The 27254-nt window shown below is 55.4% G+C and overlaps 1 protein-coding gene across 3 annotated transcripts in view; it reads right to left on the reverse strand.

Moving 5' to 3' along the window:
* Window positions 1–27248, reverse strand: part of TXNRD2 (thioredoxin reductase 2) — a 44946-nt gene extending 17698 nt beyond the window's left edge. For 2 of the 3 annotated variants that reach the window (XM_006099547.2, XM_023763199.1), the window contains exons 1-11: window positions 27220–27248; window positions 23849–23917; window positions 20761–20817; window positions 20142–20286; window positions 19439–19513; window positions 17979–18057; window positions 17451–17513; window positions 13151–13221; window positions 5038–5057; window positions 4165–4256; window positions 1773–1947 (exon numbers count right to left, since the gene is read on the reverse strand). In XM_006099547.2, the coding sequence (XP_006099609.1) occupies window positions 1773–1947; window positions 4165–4256; window positions 5038–5057; window positions 13151–13221; window positions 17451–17513; window positions 17979–18057; window positions 19439–19513; window positions 20142–20227 (661 nt within the window). In that variant the 5' untranslated portion in view covers window positions 20228–20286; window positions 20761–20817; window positions 23849–23917; window positions 27220–27248. The other variant, XM_023763198.1, reaches the window with a different exon arrangement.
* Between the last annotated feature and the right edge of the window lie 6 nt (window positions 27249–27254).

The following is a 27254-nucleotide window of genomic DNA, read 5'->3' on the forward strand; positions in this document are numbered from 1 at the left end:
TCCTGATGTTTACAAAACCTGGCCCAGGAGCGAGCAGCAAAGTCAGCACATGCCCGTGCAGCCCCAGAAGGCGTGCCAGAAACCGCCGCCTCCGCAGCGCCGCCTGGGGAAGCAAGGTCAAAGGCCAAGGACTGTGAAAAGCTTACACCCCCAGCATCAATCACGCCGGGCAGACTGTCTGGGGATGCTCTTTTTGAAAACACAAAAAATAAAATGAACTCCTGGTGGGGGAGGGCAGGCATGCATGTTGGGGGGCCTTGCTTGTCATCCACCAGGCCCCGTCTGGGAGCTGGGCGACCCTAAAGCTTTCCGAGGGCACAGACCCTTGCCCTCTGAGCTGCTGCCATCAGCATGGCCTCAGCAGGTAGTGCTGGGTGCAGACTTGCGCCTCGGTGCAAACGTGGAGGCCAGGGAGGTGGGGGCACAGAGACATCAGAAGACGCAGGGCTAGTGCTGGGGTACAAATGGGAGAGAGAAACATGCGCCTCCGAGTTTAGAGCGGAGTTTAAGATATTAAAGGTCAATTTACATTTCTGGGTCTGAACAGTTATACAATCTTTCAGTGTTCATCAGCATAAACCTACTTAAAGTTTACTTTTACAATCGGATCAAGAATATTTCCTTTGGTAATTTACTGAAGTTTGATGAAGAGGCACTAAGTTCACTCTGGGGCATTTCCGATCCTTTTCCTTGTTCCTCAGATCTGCTCATGTTGACCACCAAAGTGAAGAGCTCTGACTCCTCTGGAGTTCAGCTCCCCTTGTGATTTCCGATCACTCTGAGCAACTCGGAGAATAGGCTTTTCAGAAACCCACTCTGTGATGCAAACCTGCTCCTGCCTGGAGCCCCACCTCAAAGTGCACGGGAACCGAGCCACCAGGTCTTAGCCAACACCGACCGGACGCCCTCTGAGCACTCGGTACCCACGTGCTTCATGGGCATGAGCCCGATGACAATCCTGTTAGCCACATGGATTTCCAGCCCACGTTCACCGAAGAGGACAACTGACCAGGCGGAGAAAAACCCTCACACTGAAAACATCAAGGGTGAGCAAGACCCCGATTTAACATGCAAGTTGGCGGGTGATGAGGAAAACAACTCTAACCCCAGAAGCCACAGCAAGAGCGTCCCACAGAGACCAGGCTCCCGAGGGCATGGTGTCTGGGCCCCGATCTCCTTACCCAGCTCCAGGCCTTTCCTCAAAGCCCATTCCCCTCCTGAGTCCAGCCCAGGTCCAGGCCCTGAGCAAGGATCTTCCCCCACCACACCCACACTCTCCACCCTCCTCCTCAGGGTGGCCTAGGAGTGCAGGGAGGGCCCCGCCTGGGAGGGAGTGTGTCTGGCAAGGTGGGCAATGGGCGAGTTCTGAGCAGCCACACTTGCCCAGCCTTTGCCCTACCAACAGCTGCCCCAAAGCCTCTCAGAGCACTGGAGGATGAGAACACAGCCCATGCCTGGCCGGGAAAGGCCTCAGGTCTCTGTCCTGTCCCTGGATGCTGTCTTTGGAAATCTGCAGTGTGACTTCTGGAAAGGCCGGTATAATGGCCCCCCATAGCATGTGATGACCTACAGAGCGCCCAGCAACCCACTGGGAAGTTTATCAGGAGCAATCGCACAAGTCTTTACGACGGCCCAAGAGGTGCACTGTAGCGCCAACCCACCTAAGAGCCAGCAGGTGAGGGAGCCCCTGGAGGCAGTGGGAGGGGGAGGCGGTGCCACGCTCTCCACGTGTGTGCACTCTTGCACGCGCACGCGTGGCTCACACACCTTACCTATGGCCCACAGGACGGTGTTGAAGGTGTCCATGTCCTCCCTGCCAGAGGCGGTGTCCTTCCAGGTGACCTGAAGCTGGTTGTCCGGGAGCCTCTTCACTCTCAAGGGGGTGCAGCCCTTCAGAAACCTGGTTCCGTGAGAAGCCATGTAGTCCGTGACCAAGGCTGACATTTGCTGCAAAGCCGAGGAAAAGGCTATGAGGACCAGGTGGCAGTGAAAATGCAGCTACTGATGACTGAGCAGGAAGAGAGGACCTAGCCGCCTGCCTCCTTGCAAAGGCCCTGAGGTGGGGATAAGAGGGGTCTCTTCAAAGAGAGGGTTCAGGGCCCCCTTCTTCTACATGGCCCCATGCAGACCGCCCCCACCTCCGGGCCCCCTTCTTCCCTGTGGAACTGAAAGAAGAGCCAGGAGATCATAGGGCACCCCCTCCCCCAGCCCCCAGCTCTAAACCAGAGACCCCTGAGCCATTCAGTTAGGATGCACTTGACCTCTGGGCTCTGTAGATGCTAATTAACTGTCTCCACTGAAAGTAATGGCAGAGAAGCACCCCTTTCTCCTGGGGGCTCCCCACCCTCCCTCATGGAGCAGGGAGCTGGGACAGTAGGTGGGCCCTCTGTTCCCCACCAAGAAATGCAGGGGTAGTGGGTGTTGCTGGGGGGCGAGTCATCTACAGAGAGGGCTCCTTGCTCCCAGCCCGAGCTCCCAGGCTGCAGACGGGAAGCCTAGTTCCGGAGCCACCGTGGGGCTTGTCACCAAGGCGCGGTCAGCCACAGCTTCATTTTTCAGGAGAAAGTAAGTCACTTTAAATGCTATTGTCTGCTCAGATGCACCAGCTCACTCAGGGACGCGGACACCAGGAGAAGCCCCGCCTCTCTGGGATTGTCGCACCCGTCACAGGAGCAGGCAGGGAGGCTGGCTGCCCTTCCTGGAGCCCTCGGGACTCCTGGCCGCCTGGACATCCCTGTCAAAGTCTGAGGGGAAGTGCTGGCCCCCTTGAGCTAAGTGCAGGTCCACCATCGCCCGGCCTGCCACTGGGGCTGCATGAAGAGCTCTGACGGACTCTTTTTGCTGAAGCACGGCCTTGGCCGCCTGGCCTTGCCATTGTCCTTCCCCCAGGGCACACCTGGAGCCTGCTCCCTCCCCTCCCGGCCCCCCTGGGTGATCCCATTGCCTCCAAGTGGGACTGTGCCCAGGCATCTGACCGCCTCCCCTGCTGCGCTGCCTCCAGCCCAGCTTCACTCACTCCAGCCCCTCAGGAGGCCTGACCCAGCCTCTTCTCCTTCCCTCCATTGGCCCCTCTCTGGGAACTACTCCCCCTCTCATTGTCTCCAGCTTCTGCCTCCATTCAGTGCCAAGGCCAGCCCTCCTGCAGCCCTGGTCCCGCAGTCCCCTCTGCCTCTCCTGCCTCCTCCGTGTGGCCTCCTCGTGGCTTCTGTCTGCTGCCTGGTATATTCTCCCCACAGCCCGGGGCTCAGAGGCCTGTCCCCACAGCAGGCACTCAGGGCCTCTGCGCACATGGTGGGCCCTCCGTGGCGGGCAAGTCTCTGCACTACCGAGCAGGGCAGGGCAGGCCCAGGAGCGGAGGTTACACTGAGGGCCAGTGGGACAGTGTGATGAGGGGCTGTCTATCTTCTTTGGGGAGGCACGGGGGGTTTGCCATCGTAACAACCCCACGCTTGGATTTTAACAGGTGACCTTTCCTTGGAGAGTTTTTAGTTAAAAACATTCAACATCCTGTTCACATGGGTGCATCTGCCATCGGCAAGGGTGTCTGCGTCCCAGACCCTCGTGAGGACAACCTGCACAGGTGAGATGGCCCTCTGGCTCCTGCCACACAGCGGTCAGGAGTGGGCACATTCAGCTGGCACTGCCCCTGTACAAGGCATGTGAGCGATGAGGCCTCAGAGGCCATACTGATGCTCCGGGTGCTCAGGGTGGACTGCCCACGGCCGGTAACCGAGTGCTCGTCAGGGCTCTCGGGTTCCGTCTTTCAGTCTATGGCAGGTGGCCAGGAGCTGCTATCTTCTGAAGTGGCCGCCCAGGGCCTCGCCAGTCTGCCACCTGCTTCCTTGCCTGGTGCTCCCCTTGCTGAGGGGGCACCCCCATCAGACCCCAGCAAGGAGGCGGGGCCAGCACCTCTGCTGCCATACACCTGCTGATGGAACCGCCGAGGCCCGAGAGGCTGGCCCGGCACGCCCAGAGCTGCCACACGCTCGACATGACAACCCTGCCTCCACTCTGGCAGGTGCTTTATGTTTTATGAACAACCTCCTCATTCAACTCAAGGGCCACACACTTGAGAGGCTCCCAGCCCACACCTGCGCCTGCCTGGGCTGGGGCCACAGGCTGGTGTGAGCAGACCACAGGGTGGGAGCTGGGCCTGGGCTGTACCTGGTCAAAGCCCCGCAGAGGGATGCTGCGCATCATGACGGTGGTGTCCAGGCCCAGGCCGGTGAGGAAGCCGGCGCACTCCAGGGCCACGTCTGCCAGAGACAAGCTAAGGAGTGCTCGCTAGCCATCACGACATCGGGAGCCACGTGGCGAGATCCCCAGGGCCCACACCACAGCCCACGTCCCACCAGCCCCCAGCCGGCCCAAGGAGTCTCCCAACACCAGCCGCAGAGCACCCCTCCCCCATCTCTAAATGTGGGGGACAAGGGAGGGGCTCCCTCCAGCACCTACGGGCCGGGTGGCTTCTGCCTCCACGGGGCATCTGTCCAGACTCCCCGGAGTTTCATCTCAGCCTCTAGGATGAGGCCCACTCTGTGGGGTCCGAGTGGTGATGGAGAGGAAACGCCCCGTCCATGAAAGACACAAGGCAGCGGCTCTGGCCTGTGTTCTCGGCTGGCAGTCCCAGCACTTTCATCTCCCAGAATGACCCCCTTCCTGACCCCAGGGCCTCCTGTGGCTCCTCTCCTGACCCCCCTGGTCTGCTGCTCCCTCTAAAGGAACAGACCTGGGCGAGTGGGGCTGCTCTCCAGGGAGGATCACCTGCCTCACGGCTGCGTCCAGCTGGCCCAGCTGCCTCAGCCACTCAGTGTGTGGCTCAGGAACAGCCTCCGGAAGCCCTAGACTCAAAGGTCAGCCTAAAATTGTCCCCTGAGCACAGGTCATCCGCCCTCAGTGGCCCTGTAAGTGCCTGCTTCCAGGCAGCGGAGTGTACTCCTGGGCAGAGGGAGAGCGGTGGGGAGGGCTCTGGGCACGGAGCTTCCCCCCTCGGGACGCAGGCTGGCCCTTGGTCTCCTGCACGCCATCAAAGGATACAGCTGGCTCCAACCACCAACCTGTTAGGAATGAACGCAGAGAAGAAGAGCAGAAGTGAGTCTCACACGTGGCCCACCGTCACACACAAGCAGCTGCTCCAAGGGGGGGCTCTGCCATGGGGACAGGGCTCTTCAGCCTCCGTGCAAGGCACTCAGCTGATGTGTGACTGCGGGCGAGTCAGCTGAGGCCGAGTGTTCAAACAGCTTGTCCCAAGGTACAAAACCCACTTCCCAGAGGCTGCAGGTGGGAAATACAACATGACAAACAGTGTCATTGGATCAGAAAATTGCCTGGTGGTGAAGGATGTGAGTGGCCAGTGACAAAACAGCACATGTCCCATGAAAGGCCCTGGAAGTGGGACCACATGGACCCAGGGGCCTGTTGGGAAAAGCCCAGTTCGAGGAAGCAGAAGGGTTTTCCTTCTTCCTCAGCTAAGCTCTGCCTTGGGGTCTCTCTGGACCTCCTGCAGCCGGGGTGGAAACAAGGACACTTTGCAGAATGGGGAGGGCACCACACAGTGGGTGGGGGCTCCTGGAAAGCATCGTCTATGGGCAGAACACTCTTGACCAGGGAAGGCCAGGCCGGAAGGCTGACACCTGCCTGTCCAGCCCCAGCACACGCCGGCCCAGGGCCTGGAAAGCCAGCGTCTCTGAGCAAGGAGAAGGGTGCCTGGGAGAAGAGGCAGACACAGGACACAGGGACCCAGCAGACTCGTTTAAAGTACCTGCCATAGTAGTATAAACGCTCTCCCGCAGTTCAGCTCCACGCTTGGCATGCATACACATACACACTTGCACGCATGCTCACACATGCACGCGTGCACGGAACCTAACGCAGAATGAAAACTCCCAGCCTGGGAGGCGATGTGTGGGTGGGCTTGTCAGATCACTGCTTCAGCCTTTGAACAAGAGGAGGTGATGTAAGGATGGCTAAGCCTAATGTCAGCTCTAATCCCGCCAGGTACTAATGATATAATTCCATTTCAAGAAGTGGCGGATCCCGGGGAACACTCCTGCAGGTGCCCTGAGAGAAGCAACTGGCACATGGCTTCCTCTCAGGAGCTGGAGAGAGCCATGGAGTCACGCCTGGGAGACTGCAGTGAGCTCAGTGCACGGGGAAGCCGAGGGGACTCCTACACCCGTGGGGTGTCACCTAGATGTCTATGCATAGGCACGTTTTCAAAATTCCAAAAGACCTAACTTTTTTTTGGACTTGATGTATATGGTGGAAGGTATAAGCTTTTCTTTAAGATATGAAATTACGATACAAACAGATTTTAGCTACTTTGAATACCTGCCCCAAACACAAGAACAAAGCTGAGCCAGAGCATCAGTGCTGACCACACAGCGAGTGCACTTTGCTCCCTGCTTCCAGCAGCAGCAGTGGCGTGTGCTGACCACCAGGGCAACCCCTCTGTCCTCCAAATGGCCTGCCCTGCTCGTCTCCAAGCCTCCCTGTCTCTATAAAAGTGGGCCGTCATGCGGAGTGGACTGTCCACAGCCTGTGGCCTACAGACAGCTCTAGACCTCATGCCACATTGTATACAACGTGGTCTCCTGATCTGGGCAAACACATTATGTTTCTGCAGCCCCCACATTCCTCCCTACCCTCCTGCACTAAAGATGGGGAGTTGGATGGAGAGACAGGGCAGGCAGGCGCTGACTCCCAGCTCCTCCCACAGGCACCCCTCAGTACACTGGGCCTCCCACTCCCATCTCAAAGTTATGGTGCCCCCAGCCCCAGGGCCACCAGCTCTGAGTCGCCAACAGGGGCATATTTGGGAGGAGGCAGGAGCCAGGCAGGCCTTTCCGAAGGGGTTGTCCTTGACCAAATGTGTGCAGCTGAAATCCCACAAACAAAAGCAGGCCTCCCACATGTGCCGAGGGTGGCTCTGGGCCGCTTCCTGCCTTCACGAGGCAGGATTATCAACCATCTTGGTTCTCACTCCACCCTGCACCCCAAGTTGTCAAGTAATGCTTATTCTTTGAAGAACGAAGGATCCGAGAACTCGGCCAGGGAACCCCTTCGAATGGACTCAAGTAAGAACGAGATGGAGCAAAAGTGGAGCCTCCAGGTCATGAGTGGGGAGAGTGCCAGGAGGCAGGGGGCCATCTCGTCTTTATTGGTAAGTTTGAAACTGCAGACCAGCTTCCACTGGCCACTGAGGACATGCTCGGCCTGGATAGGGGTCTGAGGATGATGGGGCTGAGCCTGGGTGCCGCGTCACAGTGACCAACGCTGGCCTGGCTGGCCAGGGGAGGACAGCAGTGCCAGCAGCAGAAGTCGGGGGCCAGCTTGTTGCACCTGGGGGAGGGAGAAGTGAGCTTCTGTGGGCTGGAAATGTGCCTATCTCTGCATTAGGAGGCCCAGGACTGGGCCATCAGCCTACGCCGGAAGTCACCACATGCCCTTGGAGGCCCCGATTCCATTTCCCTGTGCTCTGAGCAGTCCTACTCTCTGTGCCTTTCGGTGTGCAAACATTTTACACGAAGGTGTAGCTACAGCGGGATTAGCCTAATCACAGTTCAAGATCTGAATGGGGGGAAACAGAAACAAAAGCCTTAATTCAGGCCCGGGAAGCCCTGGCTTAAAGCGCTCTCCACCTGCCTCTCGAGTTTGAAGGCCCTGCTCTGCTCCCCAAGGGGAATACCCACACAAAGTGAGGGCCTCGCGGCAGGCACCTGGCCCCTTGGCAGTCCTGCTAGCGCAGGAAATGCCAAGCAGCCCCCAGGGAGGCAGCACAGGGGGCGGGGGACCCAAGGCCTCCTCCCCCGTGTGGGCCAGCCCCCTCCCACCCTCAGGGCCTGTTGCTGGGCCCACTTCCACCAGGCGCGGATCTCTACATTCTGGCCCCATGACGGATGCCACCTCGGGCGCTGGCCCCACAACTACTGCCGCCCTGAGGAGGAGTCTCCCCAGCCCGAGGCCTCCACGACTTAGTCCCAGGGACACGCAGGGAGGTGGTCAGCAGTGCTGTACAGCCGGTAGCCAGGTCCAAGCTGCTGGCTCACCTCCCTTTCTAGACGTGAGGGTGTCACGCTAGAGGAATATGGAAGTCGGGCAGAAAATGAAAAATGAAGCTGCAGTGAATTTTCCTAAATTAATGGCTATGGTGGCTCGCAAAATAAAATTTACATTCTTCTCTCCTGCTCTTAGGAAGAGGGAAAAGCGGTTACAGTACCTAATCAGCTTCTGAACTCAACAAGGGTCACACAAAAGCTCCTCCCATGACCTCCTCTGACAGGCAGTCCAAGTCACAAACTCTCCCTGCTTCACGCTCGCTGGAGCCCAAGGACAGAGGTCAGGCTGTGGAGCAGCCGCAGGGCAGCGCACAGTCCGGCTGGCAAGCGAGCTGGGCCATGCGGGACAGGCCGGCAGCGCCTCCCTCTGCAGACACTCCAGGAGACCTAGGCGGCCGAGTGGCAGTGGGAACACAGGGTCCTGGGTCCCACCTTGACATGGGAACTCTGCTGCCTGGTGGGTCCCACAAGGGAGAAGAGCCGTCCCAGGTGGCTCCGGTTTCATTCAAGTCCTCTTGGCCATTAGAGAAAGTTCTGACAATGATATCAGCCGAGAGCTCTCGCTCAGAGCCAGGTCTGCAGAGAACTGACCTCAAGCCCAGAGCGAGCCCCAGGCAGCAGGGCTGAGCAGCTGGGCCAGGAAGCCCAGGGGGTTGAGTACAGTGACCCGATTGCCTACCCTTAAGGCATGCAAACAGTTGCAACCCGTAGGGACCAGATGGTCCTGGGCCTGAGCAGGTTGGTGGCTGGGCCCAAGTCCCAACCAGGCTGCCTGGGGCCAAAAGGCCTCTCAGGGGAGAGGGCCCTCCATGTGAGCAAGCAAACATCCTGGGGCCGTGGATCAAGGTGGAACCCGGCTGCTTCGGGGGCACTTGGGTCTAGATACCCCAGTACCTGCATCCTTCCAGGAGCTGTGGGGAGTGGGCCCCTTTCTCCCCTTCCATGTTCCCTCCACCTGCCCAGGGGTTGCCCAGCTGAATGACGGGCCATGCAGGGCTTGGGCCTCCCTAGGCAGGGCTGTGTACCCCCTCTGTGCCCCTACTTCCTCCACTGGTTAGGGACAGCTCCCCAAAGCAGCCATTATTCCCCTGCCAGCCCAGAGGACACCTTCCTTCCTCCAGAATCACCCATACATCTTCAACCCATCCTGCATTTCCACACAAAAATAAAGAAATAAGGCCCTAACCAGTTTGGTGCAGTGGGTAGAGCATCAGCCTATGGACTGAAGGATCCCAGGTTCGATCCTAGTCAAGGGCACATGCCTGGGTTGCAGGCTTGATCCCCAGTAGGGGGCTTGCAGGAGGCAGCCGATCAATGATTCTCTCTCATCATTGATGTTTCTATCTCTCGCTCCCTCTTCCTTCCTCTCTGAAATCAATACAAATATATTTTTTTAAAAAGAGAGAGAAAGAAACAAGAATAATGGAAAAGGCACCCAAGCCGGACACAAAGCTGGCGTTCAGGCGGCAGAGCTGAGGACGCCAACCTGTACAGCCTGCCTCGGCCCCGCACGCGCTGGCCCAGCCCGCCTGGCCTCCGAAGGTCCTGCCCGTGAACTCGGGAACTCACGCTGCACGTGCTGGAGTCCTCTACACGGGATGCGTCACCTCCAGGAGGTCCAAATCGGGTACCCAGCTGTGTAGTGAGGGTGCTGACTCTGTTTTCCGACTGGGCTTGGGCTGGGCCACCCCCTCTGCCATCTATTAGCCCTGGGCTCCTCAGACCTGGACACAAGCAAAGGACGAAAGGGTCTCCTCACCTGCCCACGAGGCTAGGACTGTGGCTGTGGGGGTCCAAAGAGCAACAAAGGTGGCGGAGTAAACGCAAGAGGCTGAAAGCTGCAGGCCCCACCGTGGGCTCTACGTGCCAGATCTGAAGCTACTGGTCACCGTGCGCCATGGAAGAAGGTCTCGTGCTGCCCAGGCCCCGTCACAGGAAGGGAAGAGGGGGGGCCTGTATATGCAGCAGAATCCATGGGAAGCTGGGGCCTGGCGTGCCACCCAAAGCCTCCAACTGGCCTTGGGGAGCTGTTCAGAGGACAGAGTACCCGCTGCCGGGGGAGGCCCGGCGCATCGGGCACCCTCGGCCACCAGCCTGGCCTCCTTGATGGGGCCGAGTAGAAAGTCCTGCCCGGTGACGGGAGGCACTTGGGGCCAGGGGGCAGCCCTCGGGTCCATATTAATTTCAGCTCCATTTTAAAGGCGAGTTAAAATAAACACGGGGAATATTTATAAGGCAAATAAATCTGGCAGAAACAGCCCCTCCAAGTGTGAGCAGAGGCCTCCCCCTCAGCCCCAGCCCAAGCTGATAAAATACAGAAATGCTACTGTAGACCCCGCGGGCTTATTTTGACTGCGCGGAGGAATGTAACATGTAAACACTGACTCCCATATCACACTGTTACAACTTGCATTAACAGCACCGGACAAAAGCTGCATTTTCACAGAAGCATCGTACAGGGATATATCTCCAGCTTAATTTTTTAAAAAAACCATTTCCTCACATAAATCATGCTCAGAACGAAACGGGTGACTGATACATTGCAAACACTTTTTTTCTTAAACAATAACATACCTAGATTCCTTCTAAACGAAAGAGCTTGTTTAAAAAAAAAAATCTTCGAAATTTTTTTTTCTTTTCTGAAGAAAATAAACACTACAGTTTCTTTCCTGACCAAAGTATCTGGGGCCGTGTCTTCCTGGCCGAATGGGCCACGGCCCCCAGCACACGGCCACAGAGGAGCAGTGCGAGCCAGGACCACCTCGCCGCGTGCCGCCGGTACCCACCGCACCCGGGCCTCCCACCCTACCCCTCTGATGCCAGGCACTCTCGCCAATGCCACAGGAAAAGCGGAGTTGAGAGCCAGGGCAGGGCAGGGACTCAACTCCTGGATGAAGCTTTCAGATGGGCCTGAGGGGCTGAGCGGCCAGCTATGCTGGACTCCAGCAGCCTGGTCACCACCCCACCACACCACAGATGAATTGCAAACACCCCGGACACAAAGGCAAAGCTGAAGGGTGGAAGCCCTAAGGGAAAATACAGAAGCTTTTTTTTTTTTAAAGAAAAAAAAAAATCTTGGGGGTAGGGAAGGCCTTCCTGAACATGCAATAAATCTAAAAGCCATTAAGTGTAAAAAGAGATCTAAGTTACATTAAAAAAAACATTTGTACATTGCACAAGTTAAAAGACATGACAAGCTGAGAAAGCCTGCAACATAAACGACATGGGATCACAGTCCTAATATGCAAACCAGCTGGAAGATAAGAGATAAGAGAAGAAAAAGAAAACCAGATAGAAAGCAGGCCAAGGACCAAGCTAACAATTCACACACGCGCGCAGGCACACAGACATTCACACACAAACTCACATACAGATACTCCATTTTACATGGCCGACAAATACACAAAAAGGTTACTAATCATAGCAAATGCAAATAAAACCAGGTCATGTTTAACCTACTGGATAGTCCAAGATAAAAGAACAGAAACCCAGAAATTATGCATAAAGAGAAAAAAGGAATAAATGTGACAACATAAACATTAAAAATTTCTGCATGAAAAACTACCTGTAAGTCAAAAGACAAACCACAGCCTGGGGGTGCTTGTGGAAGGTGATGGACAGAGGGGCACAAACCTGCATGAGCCTGAGCGCAGATGCTGGGAGGGACCCACGGGCAGAAGCCACTGGTGCTCCCCTGATGGGGGCAGGAGAGGCTCCTTTCATTTTTATGCCAATGGAAAAGCTGGTGCCCACATGAGGAGGTAGAACAGGGAGCAGCCCGCCAGGAGGGAGCATGTCAGCAGATGTGTGAAGGTGTGAAGGGCATCTGCCTTGGACCTCAGGTTTCTACTTGTGAGACACCCTCAGGTATATGTTACACATAAGAAGCACTTATGCCCCGGGCGGTTTGGCTCAGTGGATAGAGTGTCCCAGGTTCAATTCTGGTCAAGGGCACATACCTTGGTTGCAGGGTCAATCCCCAGCCCTGGTCGGGGCGCATGAGGAAGCAACCAATCGATGTGTCTCTCTCTCTGCCTCTCCCCTTCTCTTCCACTCTCTCTAAAAATCAATGGAAAAATATTCTCAGGTGAGGATTAACCAAAAAAAAGAAGAAGAAGAAGTAGTATTTATGATGGTATATAAGATGCACACCAAAGGTTTCCATTGCAACATTTTATAACAATGAAAAACACCAAAGGTCCTGTTGCAACATTTTATAACAATAAAAAAGAGAAACTACTGAGATGCTCCAGAACCGTGAAAAGATAAAATAAATTACAATATATCCATTCAAGGGAATCCAGCCTTTCCCTGAACAAAGATGCTTGGTGAACAGGCAATGATGGTGGTGAGCAGAGCACCATGACATGCGCACACTCCCCATGTACACAACACACACACACACACACACACACACACACACACGCCTCATATCTATGCTTGTGCACACATGTCCACCCACATTTCCTTGTAGGCAAGTCCCCAGGCAGCCCAGTGCTGGTCACAACCAAGCCTCTGTCGCCCTCTGGTGGCCTTTTTGGTTGGCATGACCATGAAGTCCCCTCTATAACCTACAGGCAGGAGCTCTATGGACCTAGAACAGCTCTGTGGATGCAGGAAATGAACTTAGTGCATTTTCACCTGCTTGGGAAACATAAAACCACTCACATGCTTCACAGATATCATTTCCACAACTGGGATGTGGTTTCTGGAACCTTCTTTGCCAGATCTCAGGGAAATCCAAGGTACGAACCAGGTGAAAGTAGAAAAGTTTGAGGCCAGAGGGGCTGAGGGCTTTTCCTGATGACCTGACCCTCTTTCCCTCAATGAATGCTCCTCTCTGATGTTTCTGACAGGACCCACTGGAACCCTGGGGCTCCAGGGAACCCTGTTTGAAAACCACTGCCCTAGACAATATTCGATTCACTTGGTGACACATGTGCCATCAGGGCACAAATAATGAGCTTTCTGTCCTCCTCTCAGGGAGACGGGAGGAATGCACTAGGAGAGAGGACCACACAGTATTCTACACGGCCCTGATGTTTAAGAAATGAACAAAGGGGACCGCCACTCAGGCATGTATCAGGTCTTACGTTTTTCCAGGGGATTCCTTCAGCCAGAAGATGTCATCACTTGTAATCCCATGTTCCACGGCACCTTCAATCTATCCAGAAAAAAAGGATCAATGTGAGAGAATGTCATTTGACCTGTCCTAGAGACTTCCTCAAAGGGGACACCCATTTTGTAGACACAACACAACCAGACCCACCCAGCCCACTTGTGGGTGCACTTTCCTGCTCCATAGATTCTTCAGGTTGTGGCCTCTAGAGACAGGTGACCTGTCTGTATCTAACTCGGTGTGCCATCTGCCCAGCATGAATGCACTGCCTCTCCTTGGCTGTGCAAGGTGCCCTGAGAGCCAGGGCACGGCCAGCAGCTCTTTCCGCTCTCCAGGACCCCCAACTCCCTCCAGACCCAGCACTATGGGGAGGGGAGGGGGAAGCTAGGCAGGGGTGGGGGAGCAAGCCATCTTCCAGGGCACCAGACTGAAGGCTGGACGGGAAGGACCAATGGTCTCTACCCTGGAGGGGAAGCACAGGTGGCCGTGCTCAGGAACTATACGGGTCCTCCTGTATCCCAGCGGGGCCTGGTGAGGGGCTCTCGAGCAAGTGGAAAGACACCAGGCGAGCCCTAACCAGTTTGGCTCAGTGGATAGAGCGTCGGCCTGCGGACTGCAGGGTCCCAGGTTCAATTCCGGTCAAGGGCATGTACCTGGGTTGCGGGCACATCCCCAGTAGGGGGTGTGCAGGAGGCAGCTGATGAATGTCTCTCATCGATGTTTCTAACTCTCTATCCCTCTCCCTTCCTCTCTGTAAAAAATCAATAATATATTTTTTTTAAAGAATACTTAAAAAAAAAGAAAAAGACCCCAGGCGAGCACTCCCTCAGGCCTGTGAGAGTAAGATGTGCTGGTGGAGAGGAAATGGATTTCAAACAGTTTATGATTCCAACTGGCAAAAAAAATAAAGCCAGGGATTTCTTGGGTTTGCTGAAGGGAAACCGAAAGGTCTGAAAATCAAAGGGACTGAAACACAAGCAAGTCTTGGCAGGCACCCAGGGGGGTGGGCAGCAGGGTCATCCCGGGTGAGGTGTCAGAGAGCAGGACAGCCAGGACTAGGACCCGCGGCTCCTGCCTCATCTCCCTCTGGGCAAACAGAGACATCGGCAGCTGCCCAGTCGAGGCCCAGCAGGGTGGAGCCCGGCCAGTGCCCTCCACAGGGCACCGGGCTGCGTGCAGCTCCGCCCGGGGCCTCAAAGGACCTGAGATGACTATACTATCCGGCTCCTGGGGCTTTAGGCTGGGCGAGGGGTCACTAACAGTCACCCTGCCATCCTTCAGAGCCAAGCAGCCTGGGCCAGCCCTGAGCACAAGCTCCCCCCCGCCCCGAGGCTGCTCCTGCTGGCCCGACAGCTGAAGGGAAGGCCAGTGGTCTCTGAGGACAGAGGTGTGCTTTTCCCTCGGTGCCCCATTTCCAGAAAAAGCACAAAACAGAAGCTGGAGGTTCGGGGTTTAGGTGTCTGCGAGGAAACAGGACCAGTCCTTGTTCTTCCGTCCATGCTCCATCTGGGTCTCAGTAGGAGGCAGGAGTCCTCAGGCTCGTGGGGCCTGTGGGCCTGTGCCCTTTGCTGCGGCCCATGTGGAGGCTCAGGGCTTGCAGCACCCACTTCCCGGGGACCCTGGGAGACCCTCGAGGATGTGGCTCAACCAAACCCCTGTCCTCCCTTCCTGTTTCCCCTTCTGCCTCACCCCACCTGGGGCCTCTTCCTCAGCAGGGAGGACAGAGAAGCCCCCACATGTAAGACGGGGCCAGGAGATGACGTCAGCGAACAGGGTGTGGACTGAGGGCCTCCCGAGGTCCACCCCTACATAAAAACAGCAAAAGAACTGGCAAAAGCGATCAGATTCGACTTTTTCCTAACTCCGGAAGTTCACCGACGGCTTGTGGCAACACAGGGAACATTAAGTCAAGAAAAATGGCTGGAACTTGGTAAGAATGGTAAGTTCTGTGGAGTTTTCACGTACGCTAGTCCCATCCCCCAGCTCAGTGGCAGCCTTGAAAAATGACAGCACGGAGAGAGCAGCATGGAGAGAGCAGAACGGAGCTGGAGCCTGTTCAGAGCTCCTTCCCCAGGAGCAGCCATTGGCAGGCCTTGCCGGGGGTTCCCTGAAAGACCCCACTCCATAGGCTGGTCTTCCTCTGACCTCCCCTGAACTCGCCCGGCGCTGAAAGCCTCTCCCCGGGGAGGATTTGCCCAGTGACTGAACATCACGGCTGCCTCCAGTGATGGATAACAACTGACGCACACAGCAGCCGAACCAAAAGCGGAAAAGGAAACGCTGGGCCGGAGATGTCCACTGGGGCTTTCAAAAGCTCCAGCGTATTCCTGGATCTAGGTGGCCAGGCGTCGGCACTGGGCTGCGCACATGCCGGAGAAAGGCCTGAAATGGCACTGAGCTCTCAGCCTCTAGCTGACCTCGGGCTCTGCCCCAGCAGGAAGTGAGGGCTAAGGCAGCTCCTCGTGCCTGGCTCAGTGTCGGAGGTTATGCCTCAAAATGCCCACGGGGCCCTCGGCAAAGACGGGAGATTTCTTGGTCCAAGTGTTTAAGGAAATCTCTGTCGTTAGCTGACCACTAAGCTAACTGAGCAGAGAATTCAGTGGCCTCACACAACGAAGAATAAAGATTTTACAAAATCAGTTCAGAAAAATCATCCAACAGCAACACACAAAATCCTACAGTGGAGAGAGACTCTGATTCCCAGAGTTAACATATTATTTAATTTGAAAAGTTCTGTTATTGCCTGGCCGGTGTTGCTCAGTGGTTGAGCATGGACGTATGAACCAGGAGGTCACGGTTTGATTCCCAGTCAGGGCACATGCCCGAGTTGCGGGCTCCATCCCCAGTGTGGGGTGTGCAGGAGGCAGCCAATCAATGATTCTCTCTCATCATTGATGTGTCTATCTCTCCCTCTCCCTTCCTCTCTGAAATTAATAAAAATATATTTAAGAATGAAAAGTCCTGTTATCAACAAAAAACTATGAGACAAGCAAAGAAACAAGAAAGTATGGTAGGAATATGAAATGGTGTAGCTGCTTTGGAAAACAGTCCGGCAATTCCTCAGGAGGTTAAACATAGAGTTAATATGACCCAGCAACTCCACTCCAAGGTAGAGGTATATATATATATATATATATCCATATCCAAAAGAAGTGAAAACTTAAGTCCACAGAGAAACTCCTACACAGATGTTCACAGCAGCACGATTTGTAAAAGCTAAAAGTGGAAACAACCCAGGTGTCCATCAATGGACAAGGGCATAAACCAAACCTGACATATACATACAATGCAATATTATTTGTCATAAAAGGAAATGAAGTTCTGATACAGGCTCCACCACGAACGAACCCTGAAGATGTTATGCCAAGTGCAGAAGCCAGTCACAAAGGCCACACCGTGTGTGATTCCATTTATGTGACATGTCCATAGAGACAGAAGCAGGCCAGTGGCTGCCAGGGGCTGGGGAAGCAGGGACTGGGGTGTGACTGCTAAGGGGTATGGGGATTCATTTTTGGGTATGGGGATGAAAATGTTCTGGAATTAAGTAGTGGTGATTGATGGTTGCACAACTCTGTGAAATAGCCACTGAACTGTATCCTTTAAAAGGGTACATTTTATGGTATGTGAATTTTGTCAATTAAAAACAAAAAGATTTGGGTTTGGAGGAGGAAGAACAAGGTCTAAGTCCTGGATGTTCCAATGTTCTGAGGCTGAAGAGAAAAGGAAGAACCAACAAAGGAGACAGAACAAGTGGCGCTGAGATACAGGAGAATAGGTCTGGTGGTTCCCAGATGCCAGCTGGAGAAGGAATTGAGCCCGGCCAGTGTTGCTCAGTGATTGAGCATCGACCCAGGAACCAAGAGGGCTCCCAGTTCTATCCCAGAATGTGGGCTGATCCCCAGTAGGGGGCATGCAGGAGGCAGCCAATGATGTTTCTCTTTCATCGATGTTTCCATCTCTCTATCCCTCTCTCTTCCTCTCTCTCTAAAATCAATAAAAACTTTTTTTTTTTTTAAAGAATGACTTGAGAATGGCTCTTAGGATTCAGCAGTGTGGGGGTCCTGGTGACCTGATTCAGCAGAGTGGAGTCAAGGAAGAATTGGAAAATAGAAAGTAACGATAGTGAGGACACAAAAACCTTTTTTAAAGAAGAGGAAGAGTGGGGAGTGCTGCTGGGGCGGGAAACATGAGCACAGTAAACAGTGTATCACATGAGCCCAGAGACCATGAACTTGCCCAGGGCGGCAGGGAAGGCCGTGTTCGAGGACACTCACGTGCGTGGGGTACTTCGGTCTCCCTCCAGTAGCGATGACAATGTGCTTAGCTGAAAGCAGAGTCTGAGAAGACACCAAGAAAGCCAGGGTCAGACAGATACGTTGTGGTCACCCACGCCGCTGCCAGCGGGCACCCCAGGGCAGAGACCCACGCTTCTAATGCAACCCCTGCCGGGCACTGCGGACCCTGTGGGCAGCAGCTCAGAGGCCCTGTGGAGCTGGGACCCATTAGGGTCCAGGGACAGACAGAAGAGGGCAGGGAGCTGCTCTAACTCCAAGCACCTCACAGTTTACAAAGCACCCTGTGGGTGTCTGTTTCCTTGAAGCCCCCCTAAACCGTGCGAGGGTGTGATCGCCCACCCTGTGGCCTCATCACGTGTCACCCCACGTGGCACATGAATCGCCCATGTTCCGCTTCATCCCTCATAGAGAATGACAAGGAGCCTCAGAGGAATCTGCCTCGTCCGCTCAGCAGCACTGATTACTGAGAACAGCACCACGGTCCGCGGCAGGTTGGTCGGGACTCACCTCTTTCCCACCTTTTGCGACTCCACGAACCACGTGCTCATCCACAAAGCTGGCCTTCATATTAAAGTAGCTGACTTTTCTGCAAAATAAATAGAATTTTCAAACATTTCCTATACAAATTCAGCATCACCTGTGCAATGAAATAGGGAGCACTGGGTGGCTGGTAAAATGTGAGCGCAGGCCCAGAGTGCACGTCCTCCACCCACAGTCCAGGTGGGGAAGCACGGGGGAGGGGCAGAAGCACGGCCTCTCCTAGGGGTCAGGCACATTCCACCAGAAAGAGACCCCCATGTGCACCCAGTTACCCCAAAACATCCCAACCACCAATTTCCCGCTGGCAAGGAAGAGTGCCCAGAGGACAGGCAGCACCCCAACCTTTAGGGACAGTGAGACCAGGAAATGGGTCCGATGACGAGCACAAGCATGGTCGGGAGCAGGGTGTGCAGAAGCAACCCACCCTCTCTGATCACAAAGGCTATGCTGTGGTGTGGGCTCTAGGTGGCGCTGGGGAGCCTTCACCACCACCTTGACCTGGCGTTCTCCCCAATGCCAAGCCCTGTGCCTCTACGTCCCACCTGAAGCTCCTACAGAAGTCCTCGCTCACCCATGAAGAGCTGCAAGACAGACACACAATTCCACACCAGCCTCCTTCTGTGAGCAGCTCTAGAGCCAGCCCACTGCCCGGCCTGTTTGGTGCGCGCCCGGGGTCAGACAGGGCAAACGGCAGAGCCTGATGCCTCCAGAAAACGGCACTGGGGAGCAGCGAGCCCCATTCGGAGAAGAAATGATGCGATGTGGCCTAGCTCCCCGAGGGACCGCTGGGGAAGCCGGGGTAGCAGCCTCCTGGCTCAGCTTTCTTGGGTAACAGGGCACAATATAGCTGCCTACTGCATGGCCAGGAAGATCCCTTGGGACCAAGCTAAGGGTGCTCAGATGAGGGCCACCAGGCCTCTGAGGGAGTGGGTCTCCTCCATGACCCACGTGGCATAGGGCAGAACGACTGGATAAGGAGCAAAGCTTAGCCTGAGTCAAGTACAGTTTCAGGCACCTCTCCCTAAGCATGGGAGATGCTTTGGTGGCAGGAAATGTCAGCATCTGGGCTGGGGATCCCAAAGGGCTGATGGGCCCTGCTGGCCTCAGGCTGGAGTGATCATATCAGGCCTCTGCTCTAGCGTACAGCGCCAGGCCTCGTCACCGTGCCCAGGGAGCCGGGAGCCAGAACAGGGGCCACCTGCTAAACCTTCTACATCCTGAACCTCACACTTTGCTGCTCTGGGCTCTGCTGGGCCGCCCCGCAGGGCAGCCTCCACTCCCAGGGCACTCGCCTGCCAGCTGCTTATCTGCACGCTCCACCTTCTGAGCCGGGACTCTCATCTCATTGCTGCTGAGCCCCCATGAGTAAGGGCTTGTCAAGGTCTGAGATGACCCAGGGAAGGCCAGGGGGCGGCGAGGCTCAGTACCTCTCCTGCAGCTGGACCCGGTGCCCCCAGTTCAGGGACTTCACGTAGTTTTGAACAGCTTCTGCCATTTTCCTCCTGTTATCGCACAAAACAAAATGTTAAAAGCCACCACAGAAGTGGTAGCTGTAGAGTCCCAAACAGACTGTTAGATGCAAATAGTGCGTTAACAGAAACACCAAGAAACGGAGGTGTTTCTAAAAATGGTCAAACATGATGTCCTTCCCCATGGCCACCACCGCCATCCAGGTTTGGGGCTGTGGACCTTCAGACTCATGGGAAACAGGGCTTTGGTCCCCAGTGGTCAGGACAGGGCAGCAGCCCTGCGTCTAGGTCACCGGGAACCACGAGGGGGCCTGTGTGTGGCTCTCAGTGGACCAGGTGCCGTCTGCTAAACCTAAAATGGCTTCCACCCCGAAACACTGGCCTTGGGGTCAGGTCATCCTATATGGGGGTGTCCTGTGCGCTGCAGGACCTGTAGCAGCATCCCAGGGTGCTACCCAGTAGACGTAGCAGCACACCCCTCCCCCACCCCTCTGGTGATAACCAAAAATGTCTCCAGACACTGCCGCATGTCTGGGGTCCAAGGTTGCCCCAGGTGAACAGCCCCATGGGACAGCACGCTCCCCTGCAGGTTAGCAGATGAATAACCCTCCGCCTCCTCCGGGAGGAGCAGAAAAGCCCTGGGAACAGCCGGGCCCCTCACCAGTCATGCGGGACCTGCTGGGGCACCTCCCAGCCGTAGTAGGGGGCGTCTTGGATCATGCCCCCCAGCAGCGCTGCGTGGTGCATCAGCTTCTTGGGGATGCAGCCAACATTCACGCAGGTGCCGCCGAGGCCCCACCGGGTGCCTGGTATGTTGAGAAGAGCACATTTAGATTTATATGCGGGCAAGGGCTTTCCTGTTCTTCTACAGTTTAGAATCCCCTTAGGTTGTGGTTTGTAACTCATACATGGCCCAGGGGACCCTGCTCTACTGCTTTGCTCTGTATAATCGTGTTCAGAGTCCTTTTTTAGTGTGTTTTGTTGTTGTTGTTGTTGTTAATCCTGACTGGGCCAGGGATCGAACCTGCCACTCAGGTACGTGCCCTTGACCGGAAATCCTCAGGTGCACAGGCCGACTCTCTAACCACTGAACGACACCAGCCAGGGCCAGAGTCATTTTTAAATAAGAACAAGGAAACTTTAAAATAATGGCAGTTTACAGGGAAACAGGGCACTCTCTGGAGACTCTGGAAAGCAGGGGCTCAGCTGCCCTCTGTACCAGGAACTGCCCTTCCCTACCCCCTTCCCAGGACACGTGGCTCCAGTTGGGGGCTGCCTACCTTGCGGGGACGGTTCCACGTAGTCTACCACGGCCACCTTCTTTCCCAGCTGAGCGGCTGGAATGACATGAGGACAGGGCAGGTGGGCACAACTGGGGAGCTGCTTTGGGGCTGGGACCCCAGGAGCCTATGTGACCCAGAAGGGGTGGGAAAGGACGAGGGCCAGTGGCACCACCAGCTCTGCACCTGGGTCTCCCACTGCCTGCTGCCACCCAGCTGTGCTGCCCACAGGCGGAAACCCTCTTCTGGGCCCAGCTCTCCCTCGCCTCCCACCCCACCTGGTTCCAGGCCCAGACACTCAGCACAAGCCTAGTGCCGTCGATGTGTTGATGTTTCTCTCTCTCTCCCTCTCCGAAATCAATAAAAATATTTTAAAAAACAAACATATATCCACACAAAGACACATACACACACGATGTTCATAGCAGCACTGTTCACAATAGTCCAAAACTAGAAACAAACCAAATGTCCATTTACAGATGAATGAACCAACAAAATGTGTGTGAGATATACACACACACACACACACACACACACACACACATGTATGTGTGTGTGTGTATATATATGCATATATATATGTATATATATATATATATATTCAATATACACACACACACACACACACACACACACACACATAACAGAATACTGATCAACAAGAAAAGGGAATGGGCCCTAACCGGTTTGGCTCAGTGGATAGAGCGCCAGCCTGTGGACTGAAGGGTCCCAGGTTCGACTCTAGTCAAGGGCATGTACCTTGGTTGCGGGCACATCCCCATTAGGGGGTGTGCAGGAGGCAGCTGATCGATGTTTCTCTCTCATCGATGTTTCTAACTCTCTATCCCTCTCCCCTCCCCTCTGTAAAAAATCAATAAAATATATATATTTTTAAAAAGGGAATGGACCGTGGATATATACAGCAACATAGATGAATCTCAAAGTAATCCTGCTACGTGAAAGAAGCCAGAAAAAAATACATATAGCATGATTCCATTTGTACACAATTTTAGAAAATGCAAACTAATGAGAGAACACGGATCACAGCTTGCCGGAGGATACCGCAGGGAGGGGGGAGCAGGAAGGACTTCTCAGGGTTTGAGGAAACTTTGAGGGTTGTTATGGGCTGCATTGTGTCCCTCCCAAATAGGGGTGCTAACCCCCAGAATCTCAGGATGTAGCCTTACTTGAAGGCAGGGTCTTCACGGGGGTGAGCTGTTAAAATAAGGCCAGATGGGTAGGCGCTAACACGATCTGACTAGTATCTTTATGTAAAAAGACACTCACCAGCAGAGGGACAACCATGTGAGGACACAAGGAGAAGGCGGCCAGGTACAAGCCAAAGAGAGAGGTTTCAGAATAAACTGACCCTGCTGGCCCGTGACAGCAGACTTCCGGCCTCCGGAACTATAGGAAAATACATTTCTGCTGTTTAAGCCGCTCGGTCTATGACAGTGATGGCGAACCTTTTGACCTCGGCGTGTCAGCATTTTGAAAAACCCTAACTTAACTCTGGTGCCGTGTCACATATAGAAATTTTTTGATATTTGCAACCATAGTAAAACAAAGACTTATATTTTTGATATTTATTTTATATATTTAAATGCCATTTAACAAAGAAAAATCAACCAAAAAAATGAGTTCGTGTGTCCGCTCTGACACGCGTGTCATAGGTTCGCCATCATTGGTCTATGACCTTTGTCATGACAGCCCCAGCACACTAATACAGGGGTGATGGATTCATTATCTTGATTGTGGTACCATTTCACAGGTGTGTATGTATGTCAAACCTTAGCAAGTTGTCCACTTTAAATATATACGATTTGGTAATTATGTCTTAATAAAGTTGTAAAAAATGCCACTGTTACAAAAGCCAAAGACAGACCCAGGAATTGTTTTGGGTTGAGATACGTCTCTAGAGAGATGACACTGAGTGGACACAGGTCGAGGGCTTTCTCCTGCTCTAAGGGACAGACAACTGCCCCTAGAGTGGCTCAGTGGTCCAGTGGAGTGAAGACCTAAAGTCCCTCTGTGAGCCCCCAAATCAGCCAGGAGACTTCCCAGGTTCCTGGCCCTCAGAGCAGGCGGGGCCCCTTCTCCACCCCTCAGAGCAAGAGCAGTGGAGAGTGAATTTCCTTTACACCATCTAAGATTCTAAAACCTAGTATCTGCCACGAGGGAGCCATAGTTTCATGGCCAGGGTGCCTGCTCAACTCCCTCTTGCTTTGGGCCCTGTTTCTCTCCCGTCTCCTCCCCTTCACTCTCCCACATCTGCCCGCTGTCATTTAGACTGGGGAGCAGGCTGCTGGGCGCTCCTCCAGCAGAGCCCAGGGTCTACAGTGAAACCCTGGCGGTGTGTCCCCACCTGGGGGAGTGGCACACTGCAACTCTAGAGAGGCGTGATGTCTCAGGGTGCCTCTGGGTCCAGCCCGTTTACTGCACACCTCTTCACTAAGTGCCCCTGGGTGCCTGGGCCCATCTGGAGAGCAAGACCCAGCCAGCACAACAAACCGTGATCTCTGTGGTATGGTGCCAGGGCTAAGAACAAGGACAGCGGAGCCAGTGATGGGAACTGAACACGCAGGAGGGTACAATTTGCCATCTCAGCAACAAAGACTGGAGGGAGGTGAGTGAGCCCCTCAGCTAACAGGGCAGATGAAGAGCAACCGCCAGGGCATGGCACAAGGCCAGAGGGACCTAGGGAAGCATTTGCAAAACAGCGAAGAGGCAGGGGGCTGAGTGGTGTGAGGGAGGGCATGGGTGGTGGGAGAGATATCCCAAGATGGGGAGGTCCCATGAGGCCTGGGGATGGTGCTGAGGAGGGCAGACTCAGACTTGGGGTTCCAACCTAGCTGCCATGTGCTTCACAGATAACTGGGGTACAGGGGGGAGCAGGGCACAGTGACAAGATTGCTGGGGTGATCCTGGCAGAGTGATAGGACCCGGGAGGCCAGCTGTGGAGACAATGAATTCTGCTCATGGCTTCTCAGGGCACATCCCCACCCAGCCCTGGAGAACACTACCACCCACTCCAGGGGACACTGACAACTTGGTGACACCATCAGGGCACAGGACATAGGACACATACCTTCCTTGGCACAGGCCAGCCCGCCGGAACCCCCACCAATCACCAGGAGATCGTAGTCCGGTCGTCCTGCTGGAATAAGGGGAAAGGGATGAGAAGGACAGGACAAGCCTGGGGCCCCAATCCCAGAAGGTAACACATAATTTCCAAAGGGCAAGCAGCCCCGTCTGGTTAACAGTGGCACAGGCCCTTGCCCGAGCCGGCTTGGCTCAGTGGATAGAGTGTCAGCCTGAGGACCAAAGGGTCCCGGGTTGGATCCCGGTCAAGGGCACATACAGGCTCCTCTCTGGCCCTGAGTTCCTCCCTGGAATGCCTTTGGGGCTCACTGTGGTGTCACCTCAGAGGCAGCATGCATCCTCCATTCCCGTGCCCAGCACAGAGGACTGCTTGTCTCTTCTGCAAATTACTGACATAGAAGGCAGTCAAGAGACAGCCAAAAAGACATGGAGAAAGGGAATGGAGTGATAGGTGTCCTTAGGGATGGCCAGCCTGTGAGAGCTCTAACCCAGGGCCCAAGTTGGGGATACCCAGCACAGGCACGGGATCAAAGACTCTGAAGAGGCCTTAAACTGCTGTCAGTTACTCTGATGGCTTCCATGTGAGCCCCGAGCACCAGGAAGGAAGAAATCATAGGAAATTATCAGTCTGTGGGTCTGCTACCCAAGGCCAGTGAGCCTCAGAGCCTGGGCCTCTCCGTGAGAAGAGTGCGGCCGTTTTGGCAGCCACCCCAACCTTCCTGGCTGTGGAGACAACACCCAGAGCCCCAGCCCCTCAGGGACCTGAGCTCAGGAGATGCCCCACAGGCCTCAGTCCGGGGCCTGTGCTCCTCAGGGACACAGCAGCTCGAGCCTAGAAGAGGCCCTGGGTTGCAGTTGAGGAAGCCTGGGGAGCAGCCGCCCAGAGCTGTGTCCAGGCACTCGGTCCATGGCCTGCAGGCAGCCTGCCCATGGGGACCCGCAGCTGTGCCCGCCAAGCAGCAGGGTCATCCAGGTTCCCTCCAGCAGGAGGCATCGGAGGGCACCTGAGATGCATGTACAGGTTCTTAGGGATCGAATGGAGCCACAACTCGGTTCAAGCAGCCAGTCCAAAGTGGACCCAGTTCCAAATGCAACTCAAAGACTCTGAAGAGGTCTTCACCTGCTGTCAGTTACTCTGATGGCTTCCATATGACCCTGGAGAACCCCAAACCAACTGCCGTTGGAGAAAAGCTACCGTCGAATAAGGAGCTCAGGCTAGCTGCCTGTCGGGGTACCAGGGGGAGGCTTTACCCAGTAGAACACCCCTACCTTCCATTGCAGGTGCTCGTCCTTCCTGCCACCACAGCAGGGTCCCCGCCGAGACTCCCCGCCCCAAAGCCCAGCCCGGTGCCCACCACCCCACTTTATCCGGCCAGCTACCAGGCAGAGGGCAGGAAGAGCAACTGGCCATGTGGATTAGGGGCTTATCTTTAGCGGTTTGCTCTCCCCACTCACTGTGCACACCCAGGAGCCCTGAGCCTGATAACCACTTGGAAGAGGCCGGCAGTGGAGCCTTCGGTAAGTGAGAGGAATCTGCCTTTAAACTCATGGGAAGGTTCAGATAGCTTGCTGGGGAGGAATGACCCTGAAGGACCCCAGAGGGGATGGGGTGGGAGCCACTATGCAGGGTCACCTAGAGGCACCTGTGCACTCCATGCCCTGGGCTGCCTCACAGCCTCGCCCTCCCCACCTCAGCCAGGCACAGCAGGCGGGGCTGGACCAGAAAGGTCTGGCCTTGGTGTTCTTAGCCCACTGCCCTTTAATTTTCTGCTCCTCTCTGACCACGGTGCCTGGCACTGGAGCCCAGCGCGTGTGGTTGAGTGAACAGTGTGCTGCTCTGGGAGGGCAAGTGGCCCACAGGTGTGCCAGTTCCCTTGGGGCACTACCTTGGGGAGACCCTGGCAGTGTTAGGGGACAGGGGACACCAGCAGTACTGCCATGCTGGTTCCTGTCCAGGGGATGCATCACAGTCTCCCCACAAGCCTGGACGGAGCAGGCATCTTTCTACTCTGAGACACTGCAAGGCTGACATGGAGGAGAAGGTTTAACACCTGACCGGGTGTCCTTGTTGGGGGTTGGCCTTATCTGCTCACCACCACAGGTGGGGGAGGGGTGGGAGGGGACAGAATTCTTGGGGCACTGCCTCCTGCCTAACTGGAAACTAAAGACTCCGTCCCAAGGCCACTGGCATAACCCTCAGCTTAAAAAAAACAACCTAACCAGGCCCGTTTGAAATGAATAAAACTAAAAAAAAAAAGACCGTACCCTTTTATGTAATGATGTTTACTTTGAATTTATATTAGTTCACACAAACACTCCATCCATGCTTTTGTTCCGGCCCTCCGGTCCAGTTTAAGAACCCATTGTGGCCCTCGAGTCAAAAAGTTTGCCCACCCCTGCCCTAACCGGTTTGGCTCAGTGGATAGAGCCTCTGCCTGCGGACTCAAGAGTCTCAGGTTCGGTTCCAGTCAAGGGCTTGTACCTTGGTTGCGGGCACATCCCCAGGAGGGGGTGTGGAGGAGGCAGCTGATCAATGTTTCTCTCTCATTGATGTTTCTAACTCTCTATCCCGCTCCCTTCCTCTCTGTAAAAAATCAATAAAATATATTTTAAAAAAATAAAATCCTGAACCATAGGGGCAGCTCCTGTTTACAGATCTTTTCCTGGGCTCCCCTGGGATCCCCAAGGCCGCAGAGTACACGTTTGCCCAGTTACAGGTGCAGTCAGCCCTTGCTCCCCAGCCCACCACCGGCCAAGGGCCACCACTGATTCCCGCAGCCCCGAGCCTGTGAAGGAGCCCTCACCGGTCGGTCCTTGCTCAGGCCCTTGCTCACCCACTCACCCTTGCACACCCACTCACACCCTCCTGAGCAGCCAGCCCCTGCTCGGGACCCTGGGGGCACTTGTGGGCCTGTGATTACGGTCCTGGTTCGGTCAGTGTCCCTCCGTGGCTGCAGGAGGTTGAGCCACAAGTCCTCTCCAGCCCAGAGCACCTGCAGAGCAGGGTGGGCAGCGGGTGCCCAGCCCGCCGGCTCCCCGGCGCCCCTCCCGGACTCCCGCGTGCGCCTGGACTGAGCACTTGCGGGGTGGGGCGCTAGGGCCGCGGGGAGAGGGGGCGGCCCCTGGGAACCTCGGGAGCCGAGCCGTCCCCCTCCGGGGATCCAGACTTCTCCTGGGCAGGGGGAGGGGGGCCGAGCGCAGGTGACTCCCCAGCAGCACCCCCTGCACGGCTCCCAGCGGCTCCTCCCTCCGGACGGGGCCCGAGGGCGCCCGGCAGCTGGAGGACGCCCGTCCCAGCCGCCACCGCGACACCCGGTGCCACCCCGGCGTGGGCACCCCGGCCGGACCCCGCCCTACCTGCTGCGCCCTGAGCCCCGCCCCGAACCCCGCTC

Source organism: Myotis lucifugus, unplaced genomic scaffold, assembly GCF_000147115.1.
Source record: "Myotis lucifugus unplaced genomic scaffold, Myoluc2.0 scaffold_276, whole genome shotgun sequence".
NCBI lineage: Eukaryota > Metazoa > Chordata > Mammalia > Chiroptera > Vespertilionidae > Myotis > Myotis lucifugus.